Here is a 12,180-nt window from a genome sequence, read left to right on the forward strand (position 1 = left end):
GGCTCTGTCGTAGAAAGAAGAGTTAACTACTCTTCTGAATCTTCCTTGAAATTGTTTTTAGGTGGGGCTCATGCAACTTATTGAGGATAACGGTACAGTAGGGCTCTCTCATTAGTCTGAAATTGGTATCCTCCAAGCTTTAGGAAATACATTTCCTAGACTAATATTCTGACGTCTGTAGACTAAAGTCCCTGATGACATTTGCCCATAATGGAGTTCTGTGATCAGGGATCTCCAGTAATGAGCAGATGCTACCATAGTAGACTCATCAAATAATGAGCTGGCCTCTGGACTTCTCTGATAATCTAGGAAGCTTGGTTTGTAGACCAGCAGCAGTGTTTACTGGAAGACCATTTTTTAAAAATTTATATCATTAAAATTTTTTTTATTGGAGTATAGTTGATTTATAATGTTGTATTAGTATGTGCTGTACAGCCAAGTGTATCAGTTTTACATCTATCCACTCTTTTTCACATTCTTTTTCTCATATAGGCCATTACAGAGTATTGAGTAGAGTTCCCTGTGCTATACAGTAAGTCCTTATTAGTTACCTCTTTTATATATAGTACTGTTTTTGATGATTCTTTCCCTCTCTGGAATCATTGCAGGCCCCGAAGTTCTTCTCGGTGCAGCTGTGGTGATGGCAAAGAGCCACAGACCATTACCCAGCTCACCAAGCACATCCAGAGCCTGAAGCGGAAAATTCGGAAATTTGAAGAAAAATTTGAACAAGAAAAGAAATACCGGGTAAGGACCCTGTGGTTTGAAATGAGTGGATTGTGTCAGAAATGCATGGGCTTTTCTGTCCTTCCTTTTTGAGTACATTTCTGTGCCAAGGGACAGCTCAGTTTCCATTGACCAACCCAGGACCTATCATAAACTAAGTTTCCATCCTGGGTCTGTCTTGTTCTCACATGCTGTTAGCTGATCTCTACTAAGATAATTCCTAGTAGCAAATTACAACTCTAATTTCTAAACTGATTTGATTATTGATCTCTCCTTTTTTTTTTTTTGTGAGGAACCTTCCTATCATTAGTGTTCCTAGGACTAAAATTTGGAAAGCTTTTGTATTATGGTCTTATTTTTTCTTTAGCCTTTTCTCATTTGTATTTGATAAGAACCTATTAAGGACTCAAAAGACAGAATCTCTCATTGTGGAACAGAATGAGGGAGAGTTGTCTTTGACAATAAAGTACTTTCTGGTTGATGGGTGAGGACCTATCACATGACATCTATTCAGGCCACTCTTAAGAACAAACCCTGATCCCATCCTTTCCTGTCAGAGAGACAGCAGCCTTCTTGCTGGTACTGCAGTGTTACAATCATGAACCTTTCCTTTTCTTACTTAAGAAACAATAGAGTCAGAGGTAAGTGTCCTGATGGCCAATGCTAGTTTTATTTATTGTCTCTAATGGTGACCGTGGCATAGAGAAGAATCATACCCATGTAGAATTGCACAAAGATACTGGGTCTTTGGCAGAGGGTCCAGAGCAGCTTGTTATTAAAATAAATGAGACCAGGGAATGTCTCAAACATCTTAAAATATTTAAAGGCTCAGTAAGCTCTTGGTCCAGAGGCAATCTGCATGCAGGTCCCTGTAGTGTGGGTGAGTTCTGGGGAGGGAGGTGAGAGTAGGTGATGTTCCACTCTCCTGTTCTTCCTGTCCTGTGTTGCCCACAGTGACTTCAAATTCACTAAAAGAGGGGTTTTACGGAGGGAGTTTTAGCTTTGCTAAAAATGGAAGAAAAATCAGATTGGCTTTCAAGACAACCTTAAGGTGTGGAAGATTCTTCTCTTCCTTGAGGTCAGGCAGTCACAACTACTTACTGTCTTTTATAGAGTAGGAGGGTGCTCTCCACATTGTGAGTACAGGCCTTCATTTTACAGATAAGGAGACGGAGGCCCAGCAAAGACTTACAACCTTCTTAAGGTGGTTGTGTTCTATCAGCTCAGGCTTGGGGTGGTTAAGGATGAGTAGTTTTTGCAATGGAGAAGTACAAGTAAAATTCATTAAGTGTCCACTGCAAGTTGAAAGCTCCAGATAGCCTGAGAGAAGTTGATTTTCCTTACTTGCTGCTGGAGTTTTATTGGATCTGTGAAGCCCTCGTATTGGAATCTGTAGAGAAACAGGGGCTCCATCCCCAGGACCTATTAATATTTCTTATCTGGCAGTTCTTGAATCAGACTGGTCTGGATTTGAATCTGCACAGCCACTTAGGAGCTCTGTGACTTTGGACTTGTTACTTTATCTTTCTGAGTCTCAGTTTGTCCATTCTGTAAAGTGGAGTTAATAGTAGTAGTGACTTCTTAAGTTTGTGAGTATTAAAGGAGGGAGTGCATATATAATGCTTTTTACAGTTTTGGCACAGAGGAAGTAAGTGGTCTTAGATATTATTAACTTTTTAGTCTGTTTGAGTGATATTTGAATAGGCTATCCCATGGCAACCTCTGCCTTGTCAAAAAATAAAGGAAAATTGTAGACATTAATTTTCCATTGGATTTTTCTACCTGCAGCTGCAGACCCTGGATTACTTTTCTCAACTGTAACAGCCACCCAGCAGCTGAGTATTTTAGAAAAGAATTTCTCCTGGCACCTTCTGCCTTTGTCTGGAGAAGCTTTAGGGCCAGAGTAGACACATGCCCGCACACTTAAACATGCAGATGGATGAATTTGGGAGCAGTAAAGGAAGAAGGCTTCATGGTCACTGCTTCTGTGTGTATGAAAGTCTTTGAAGTAATCAGAACCTTCCACGTCTCAGGAAACAGGGCTTCCCCTCACCCTTCCTGTCTGGGTGCCAGGCTGTGGTTAGAGGTTTGACATGTTAATGGGCTTTAATTGGTTGCTGTGTGTATGGCTTTCCTTCCCGGCAACCTGACGACGGGGTTAATAGCACCTGCTGCTCATTTTTGAATCCGAGCTGCTGGGCCTCCATGCTAGTCTGATGCCCTGGTATAATATACATCTTTCCTTCTCTATTGAATGCAACCATTTCACTTCATATCCAGAACTGTATTTATTCCCTACAGTTGATTTTACATTTAACTATTGTTAGACTCATGGACTTAGAAAAGGCTGTTTCAGCCAGATGTTCACTTTCAGTAGAATTAGAGAATCTTAGAATTAGAAGGGATCAGTTAGTCTTCTCTTATTTGACCATTGAAGAAACTGAGGCCCAGAGAAGGGAAGTAACCTCTCCAGGTTCATACAGCAAAGAATTGATGTAGCCAAGACAGCAACATAGGTCCTTTCATTCCTGATCCATAAATCTTTCTAAAGTGTCTTTTGAATCATCTTTGGCAGTCCACAGATCTGGTCCAGTCGTACCCTCAGTTATGTGACTCATGAGCTCCATTTTAATTACACTGAACGAAATCTACACTGTGTAATTTTTGGGTGTATGGTCTTTGGGGCCTATTAAACTGAAACAGTTCAGACATTAGAAGGCTCGAAGATCCACAGCTCGTATATAAAATCTTTCCATATGATCTGAGAGCTGCCGTCCTTGTGAGCTTGATTTAACCTCTTTTGAAAGCTCGCCCAAGAGCAGAGAAATACAAAATTCATTTCAGAAAATGATCTCAGGCTTTAAAACATTTTGTCAGAAAATTCAGCCTTAAATTTCTCGTAAGTCCTGTTTGCAGTAGTGAAAGCTTCTCTGATGGTCCTTGGCTTAGGGTCTTAGGTTTTCATTTTTGTTTTTAACAGTGTTTCAGAAGATTGCATTAACTGTGTGGAACATATCCAGTGAAAAAGATGTGTTCCAGAGAACAAGATGTGTTTTCAGATCAGAGTGAAGAATTCTGTGAGGATTTCGAGAAATCACATGTAAAACATTGACTGTTCATATAACCAGACTGTTACCCAAAGCCAAAGTACTAAACGTTATATCAGGGAAGTAGTGCAGTGCATCATTCTAGCAGACCACGGGTAGGACCAGGCACAGCAGTTTGGAGGTGTGCCCTCTGTGTCACTGTCCATGGTCCTGAAACCAGGGCTTCCTTACTGGAAACCAGAGTCTCCCTTCTGGGCTCCCCTAGGGGAAAAATCACTGTCATTTTCCCGCAGTGTTATTTTCCATCTTGATTTTAAACTGTATGGTTTTTATATCACTATAGAAGTGACAGAACCATGTCTTGTGTTTCACAATTAAAACATCTAATCCCATGTACATTTGATGATCCTCTTACACAAGCACTGTTTTTTCCTTCGAACTTGAGAGGAGCAAACTCCTCTCCCTGTGTCTCTCTCTCACCAACATCTTGCTGATGTTATATGGATTTAATGGATTCTTAAACATGGCAGAGCCACTAGACTTGTCACTAACATTGTACACGTTTCTGGCTACTATTACAGTGTTTGTGATGTCTTCCTGAGCGTGCTTATATAGCTCTTTGTATATCCCCAATTCAAAGTAACCACTAATCTTCTTGAGCCTCCATTTAAGTTACCAGGGTGGCCTCAACTTGTTTAAGAAATTTCCTACTGACCTGTGGGGCTGGAGGCTAGGTATGTTTGGCTATTCTTCTCTCCCAGTTTCTCTTTCTGTAGAAAATTTACTTTTAGGCTCTGAAAAGAAATCCAGAAATTAAGGTGAATGATTTGTATGAACGGAGTCATATCCTTCTAAAAGTAAAACTATATTCTTATTGCCACATCCAAGTGCGATTAGCTACTAGGTAGGACATACATACCCCTACGTGTATGTTTGTTAGTGAAGACTTATTCACCATTCCTTTGAAGGTCTGGTAGTTAACCACTACTACTACTACTGCTATCACCTCTGCCAGTAATAATAACAATAACAATATTTTTAATTCTAGCTAACACCTCTATAGTGTTTAGCATGTGCCTGGAACTCTTTTCAGTGTTTTACGTATATTCACTAATTCATCCCTCACAGCAACCGTATGAGGGAGATGGTATTATAATCCTCATTTGGTAGATGAAACTGAGGCATGGAGAGGCTAAATAATTTGCCCAAGTCCATACTCATATAGTTAATTTCTACTTTAATGCTAGCCCAGTAGAATACTGAGTCTGTAAACAGGGAGAGCAGTGAAATCTGGGTATCCCCCTTACATACTGACTTCTCAGACTGTTGTCAGGTTTTAGAGATCCTGGGGTCTCCTTTCTTCAGCTTGGAGGATATGACTGATAGGAGCTAAAGCTTCCAGTTTATCAGTGTTCCCCAGGCAGGTTTTGGTCATAAGTCATGAGCAGAGGCAAGGGAGGAAGCGCTGGTTTGTATCAGTAGAGCCATCTACATCGATACAAAGAATGACCTGGCAATGGGGTGTTGGGTATGGGTAGCCCACAAGCTGATTGAGGGTTAGACTGTAGGGGGCACTGACATAGTTAGGACTATGTAAAAAATGCTAGGTGACCAGGTGTGTTTAGAAACAGTGTCCATGGCAAGGATGAAAGAGTGGAGGAGGTCAAGAATGTTCACTGTTTTTCAGAGGCAACTCCATCAACTGGAGGTATCACGCCTGAATCTCTCTCCCAGCTTTATATGTTGCTGAACTACCTTCGTGTGCCTTAGCTGTTTAAAATTTTGTTTTTCCTTTTCTCTCTTTCTTCGCTCCCTCCCTCCCTTTACCTCCTTCCATCCCCATTTTTCCCTCCCTTGCAGCCTTCACATGGTGACAAGACATCTAATCCTGAAGTCCTGAAATGGATGAATGATTTGGCTAAAGGTCGTAAACAGCTCAAAGGTAAATGCCAGCCAAGGGTCTCCTTTCTCAGGAAGGAAGCAGATAAAATCGTGATAATGTGCTCCAAGGAGTTCTTGATTCTCTTCCACCTGTGCCCTCTTTAAGCTTGTCTCCTGCCTAGATCAGAGGCCCCATCTTGAAATAAAGCGTCCTGGGTCCCCTTCATTGTTTGATCCCATTTAATACATCTCCTTGTGAAGAGACTGAGGAACTCCAGACTCCCAGGTGGAATGATTCACCTCAGTGCCAGGAACATTTCAACATGTGGACTATTCATTTCCCTGGGTTATTGGCTTCTTGTCTGTTAGAAACAGAAGAGGCCTGAGCAATCATTTATGCCACACACCCCATTGAACAGATGAGGACATCTATGTCAAGAGAGGGGAAGGTGACGTAGCTGGGAGGTGGTGACCTAGGAGTAGAACTTGGTTCTCCTTCTTCCTAATCCAATGTTCTTCTTTCTCTGTCTCTCTGGAGATGGTGGTGTGAGTATTAATTAACTCTAAAATCTATCTTAAGGGATGATGGTTATTTACCAAAAAAAATTTATTTTCTTCCTCTCTGTACACTTTTTATTTCAATACTTAGAGACATGGGAGTTTTTCCAGATTTCTAGAAGGATGGTGATAAAGAACTGAAAGGAATATTAATTCAGTGGTATTGAAGTGTAGTGATGTAGCAGGTTTATAATATATGCGGTGTTTAAACACCACGCCAGAGCCTAACTAAAAAACAAACATCAAACAGAGAAGATGAGCTATGTATGCAATTGAGAAATCAATATAAATGGCCTCATTCAAACGAGCAGTCCCCTAGCATATTCTGAAATCTAATTTCTTGATAAGTCCCAGGTGGCCTTTTTATTTTTAATTACGTAGGTTTATATAAAGTCACATTGCAATAATGGTGATTTCTGGATTTTAAATACTGGCATTAGACAAAATTGTGAAATCTGTCAAGTTGGGGCTGGCATTCCCATGTCCCCTTCCCCACCCCTCCTGTGTATCCTCAGACGTCTGCACTGTGTAATGCCTTCCAGAAGTACTTGCATTTCTGCAGGGGCTCTTAATGGCTGCACAACTTTCAAAACCCAAGTAAATGAATCTTTGAGTATAGAATCTCAGGCGTCATGATAGATAACAGGTGAAAACTTTGGGGCCAGGTACCACTGGTCTTCCTCCAGGAATCCTCCTCGGGAATCTAGACCACTGAGTTACTCCCACAGGTGATGCTCCACCTCCATGAGATCCCAGCCTCAAGAGCCCTCTGTTTTCACATCTGGGGAACCATCATCGGCACTGTTCATTTCCACTCACTTGGCATCAGGGAAGGAATTCCTGAAAGGCTCTCTGCTCTTATTAGGGCCAATGAGTCCTCCCTGCTCCTGGTAACTCATGGCATCTCTCTTAGAACTAAAGCTGAAGCTGTCAGAAGAACAAGGGAGTGCTCCCAAAGGCCCACCGAGAAATCCATCCTGCGAGCAACCCGCAGTCCCCCGAGAGAATGGGAAGCCGGAAGCTGTGGGCCCTGAGCCAGGCTCCTCTGGAGAGGAGACTCCAGATGCTGTGTTGACATGCGTGAAGGAGAAGAGAGAGCAGCTTCCTTCTCAGGAGGTTTCTAAGGTACCTCGCCAACCTTCACAGGGCCCCACCACTCCACATGGTGCCACTGAGATCGTGATTTTGACCAATTTGTAAGAGCACTTTGGTACCACATAAATATCTTTAGGAGACTGGCTCTGAACTTTCAGTCAGATGAGTTCCTAGTGGGTTATTAGCTATGACCTAGGGCATTGCCATTCTGGAGGTTGCAGTGTCGCATGCTGGTGGGAGACGCATGGTAAAGACACTAGGGCATTTCATATTCCTTTCTCCCCAACTTCCCCTGATAAGTTAGCAAATGAACCCAAGACTAGGATTACAATCTCATTTTACTGTATGTTTTATTAAGAAATAATAAAGCGGGGATGAGGTATAAATAGTAAGGAAAGTGGTTTAGTATTTTATATGATAAGAATAGAGACGTAGGGTTTCTTGAGGAATGTTAGGTGAGATGTCTAAAGACTTCAGCTTAGACATCTTGGCTTTGAAATCTTTGTGAGATACCCAGATAGAGTTGTCAATTATGCATTTGGATATGGGCGCCTGGAGCTCAAAGAAAAGATTATATTTTACAAAAATGATGATGAAAGCAATTAGTATTTAGTACTTACCTGGTTAATCCCTCCTCCTGCATATCTGTGCTTAACATTTTACTTATGCCAAGGAACCTTCCTTGTAGTCCTTCCTGTCTGAACTCTGAGTGATGTGGTTGCCTTTCATTTCTTGAATAATCTGTAGCTACCTTAACATAGCTCTAACTATGCTCTGTGCCATTTTCTGTCTCTCATTATAGTACTTGAAACTTCTTGAGTAGAGTTTAGGCTGTTTATTGCTCATGATCCTTAGTGTCTGTACAAAGTAAGTATTGAATAAATGTTGGCAGAGTGAATGGATATATGAAAGAACAAACTAGCATGTTTGACTTTGAAATGAAGTCTTCTTGAGGAGAATGCTGGCTTCACCTGTTCTATTGTACATTATCTAGTCTTGATCATAAGGTGGCAACATTTACCAAATCCCAAAAGGCTTACCATATGCCCCCAGACTAGTCCTTTACACGTGATCTACAAGTAGAAATGGGTCCTTGGCTACCTCTGTCTTTATGAAATACCTTTAAACTTAAAAATAACCAATATATGTTGTGACTAGTGGTTTTCATCCACTCAGCCAACCTGTCCCCTCCTCCCACCCCCAAATATTCTAGACTTTGTGATAGTCAGTGGATAACTAACTTCTCTCTCTCTCTCTCTCTCTCTCTCTCTCTGTGTGTGTGTGTGTATAAACACACACACATAGGCACATCTGTGGTTTTCCATCCTTCAGTGCTTCTGATGGTCTTTCCTGTATTTTATAGTTACTTTGACCACGTCTATAAAAGCAGCTTGGTCAACACCCAAGTCCTAATTCTGTGTTCTACTCAGTTGACTAAGGAGTGAGGGATGAGTTGGGACTGGTATAATAAGCTTAGAGCAGGACTCAGTCCTTGAACAAGACACTTTCTAATCATACACACTTGGCAAGTGAACTAATTCTCTGATATTCAACTTCCTCATCTATCAAATACAGATAATACCTATTTATATAATTATTGTGACAATAAAAGGAGATGCCTGGTGACCAGTGGGCAATCATTCATTTGCAAAAAGATTTGAGTGCCTACGATGTGTTGTGAACTATGATCCATGCTGGATATAAAAAATAAACAAGATAGAGAAGTGATGTGGGTGACCGCCTTCACGGAGCTCGTGTTTTTCTGGGAGTTGGGATACAACAAGAAATAACTCAATAGACAAAATCATTAAAATTTTGTATAAGTACTGTGCAAAGAAACAAATGATATGATAGAAAATAATGAGTATGGATGGTTTCTATTTTATATAGGGTGATTAGGAAGGCCAATAAGATGACATTTAATGCAGAAGAATCAGCAGGCGAAGAGAGCAGCAAAGAGCCTTCTAGATGGAACTGCGAGTATGAAGGCCTTTGAAGGGAGAGCTTGTTTGTAGTTGGAGTTCTCAGGTCTGAGGGCTGGAGCACAGGATGGCATGTGATGAAGTCAGAAAAGATAGATCAGGGCACATAACACAGGACCTTTTAGGCCACTGAGAGGATTGGGAAGCTGTTGAATGGTTGTAAGTGTGAAAGTGACATGGTGTGATTTACACTTTAAAGATCTTTTTGATTGCTGTATGGAGAATTAATCATAGGGGAAAAGAGTGGAAAAGGGAAGATGAAATGGGTGGCTTGGACTAGTATGGTAGCGTTGGAGATGGAAAGAAGTAGACACATTCAAAGTATATTTTGGATATAGAATCAAAAGGATGTGCTGAATCGTTGGATGGTAGGGAGTGAAGGAAAGGAAGATGGATCCATTTACTGAGATGGGGAAAAACTAGAGGAGAAGCAGACTGAGGGTGAGAGTGAAAACTCAGGAGGTCTGTTTTGGACATGTTTGTTTTAAGATCTTTCAGGAATAGGGTGACCGACCATCCCAGGTTTCCCTAGACTTTCTAACTTTAGCACTGAAAATTCCATGGCCCACCAGAAGCCTCAGTCCTGGGAAAAGTGGGATGGTCGATCACCCTCCTGAGGTATTCACGTCAAATAAAAACATGTAAGTGAAAATCTGAAGGTCAGAGAAAAACTCTGAGTTCTTTAGAAGTCATCTTTATTTAAACGGAAATTTATTTCTGTTATTTTAAAAGAAATAGCCATTAAACTGCTTAGTGTCAGAAGCCCCTTCAAATAAACCTATCTCTGCAGTAGGCTAAAGTGAGGCCCTTTAAATGGAGAGCATCTGCAGTAGAACACGTACGTCTCAGTATCTAAAGCTGCAGTATTGTTCCTGGGAGAGCTTAACACAGCCGACCATGAAGTGGCTAGGCAACTATTAGGTGGTTCCTAAGGGGGAGTCCAGAAGCCACAGAAGCAGCAAAGGGAGGATTGAAAATTTCCACAGTAGTATTATTCCTGGCTCCTCAGTGAGCTTATTCACATCTGAGATTATCTCATTAGGTCCCAATTCTTTAAACTCAAATTGATGGATGATTTTCATCTGGAGTCTTTGTTCTACTGCTTAAAATGCATTAAATATTAAGCTTCCAAGATGAAGTTATTCCTTTTCTAGAGAGACCTTCGTTATGACTGCTCTTGAAATTTTTGCATTTAGTGTTTAGTCAGAGCTCATTGCCTTGTCAGTTCAGACACTGCTACCGAGTAATCTTCTTCCTCCACCATCTATGGATGATTTTTGGAGATAATCACTTTTCGGTCACAGGGCATCCGTTGAGCACTGGAAATGAATGAATCAACCCTAGGTCTGATTGTGGTGCTTATTTATGTCCTTTTCTTTTGAAAATCCTGAATTGGTACTGGCATATATCCCCTTTTTATTGTCCTTTCCAAGAACTGTAGGTGGAGTCAGGTGCACAGCACAGATTACCAACTGGGTGAGTATTGGCAGTTACTTCTTCTGGCCCTTCATTAACTGCAGCATCTTTGAGGAGAAAAGCAGATTTTTTTTTAAACATCTTTATTGGAATATAATTGCTTTACAGTGATGTGTTAGTTTCTGCTTTGTAACAAAGTGAATCAGCTATACATATACATATATCCCCATATCCCCTCCCTCTTGCGTCTCCCTCCCACCCTCCCTATCCCACCCTTCTAGGTGGTCACAAAGCACGGAGCTTATCTCCCTGTGCTATGCAGCTGCTTCCCACTAGCTATCTGTTTTACAATTTGGAAGTATATGTAAGTCAATGCCACTCTCACTTCATCCCAGCTTACCCTTCCCCCTCCCCATGTCCTCAAGTCCATTCTCTACGTCTGTGTCTTTATTCCTGTCCTGCCCCTAGATTCTTCAAAACGATTTGTTCATTTGTTTTTAGATTCCATATACGTGTGTTAGCATATGGCATTTTTCTCTTTCTCACTTACTTCACTCTGTATGACAGTCTCTAGGTCCATCCACCTCACTACAAATAACTCAATTACATTTCTCTTTATGGCTGAGTAATATTCCATTGTATATATGTGCCACATCCTCTTTATTCATTCATCTGTCAATGGACACTTAGGTTGCTTCCATGTCCTGGATATTGTAAACAGAGCTGCAGTGAACATTGTGGTACATGACTCTTTTTGAATTATGGTTTTCTCAGGGGATATGTCCAGTAGTGGGATTGCTGGGTTGTATGGTAGTCCTATTTTTAAGTTTTTTAAGGAAACTCCATACTGCTTTTCATTTCTAATTCTATTGATTTGAATCTTCTCCCTTTTTTTCTTGATGAGTCTGGCTAATGGTTTATCAATTTTGTTTATCTTCTCAAAGAACCAGCTTTTAGTTTTATTGATATTTGCTATCATTTCCTTCATTTCTTTTTCATTTATTTCTGATTGATCTGATCTTTATGATTTCTTTCCTTCTGCTAACTTTGGGGGTTTTTTGTTCTTCTTTCTCTAATTGCTTTAGGCGTAAGGTTAGGCTGTTTGAGACGTTTCTTGTTTCTTGAGGTGGGATTGTATTGCCATAAACTTCCCTCTTAGTACTGCTTTTGCTGCCTCCCATAGGTTTTGGGTCATCGTGTAGAAAAGCAGATTTTTAAAAAACATAATAATTAATTTTATTTTTTTAAATCAAGTAAAAATTTGATAACTGATTGATTAGTGAGTAGTTGTGCATTGGAGAGAGGGAAGACTTACAGGTAAAATGCACCAAAAGGAAGACCCCGTCAAGTTCTTCTACTTACCTTTTTAACAAAAATTTAATTTTCTGAATAGGTAATACTTTCTCACATATTCAAAAAATATAAAAGGTTACACATTAAAAAGACTCCTTCCCACCCCATCTGCCAGCTCCAGT

The 12,180-nt window shown here is 40.7% G+C and overlaps 1 protein-coding gene across 9 annotated transcripts in view; it reads left to right on the forward strand.

Moving 5' to 3' along the window:
• FAM13C (family with sequence similarity 13 member C) overlaps positions 1-12,180 on the forward strand; it is a 149,297-nt gene that overhangs the window by 124,029 nt on the left and 13,088 nt on the right. For all 9 annotated transcript variants that reach the window (XM_060286349.2, XM_060286350.1, XM_030843969.2 and 6 more), the window contains 3 exons: positions 609-747; positions 5,634-5,715; positions 7,126-7,337. In XM_060286349.2, coding sequence (XP_060142332.1) covers positions 609-747; positions 5,634-5,715; positions 7,126-7,337 — 433 coding nt within the window. The remainder of the gene's footprint in view (positions 1-608; positions 748-5,633; positions 5,716-7,125; positions 7,338-12,180) is intronic.

The sequence above is a fragment of the Globicephala melas genome, chromosome 16, assembly GCF_963455315.2.
Source record: "Globicephala melas chromosome 16, mGloMel1.2, whole genome shotgun sequence".
Lineage (NCBI taxonomy): Eukaryota > Metazoa > Chordata > Mammalia > Artiodactyla > Delphinidae > Globicephala > Globicephala melas.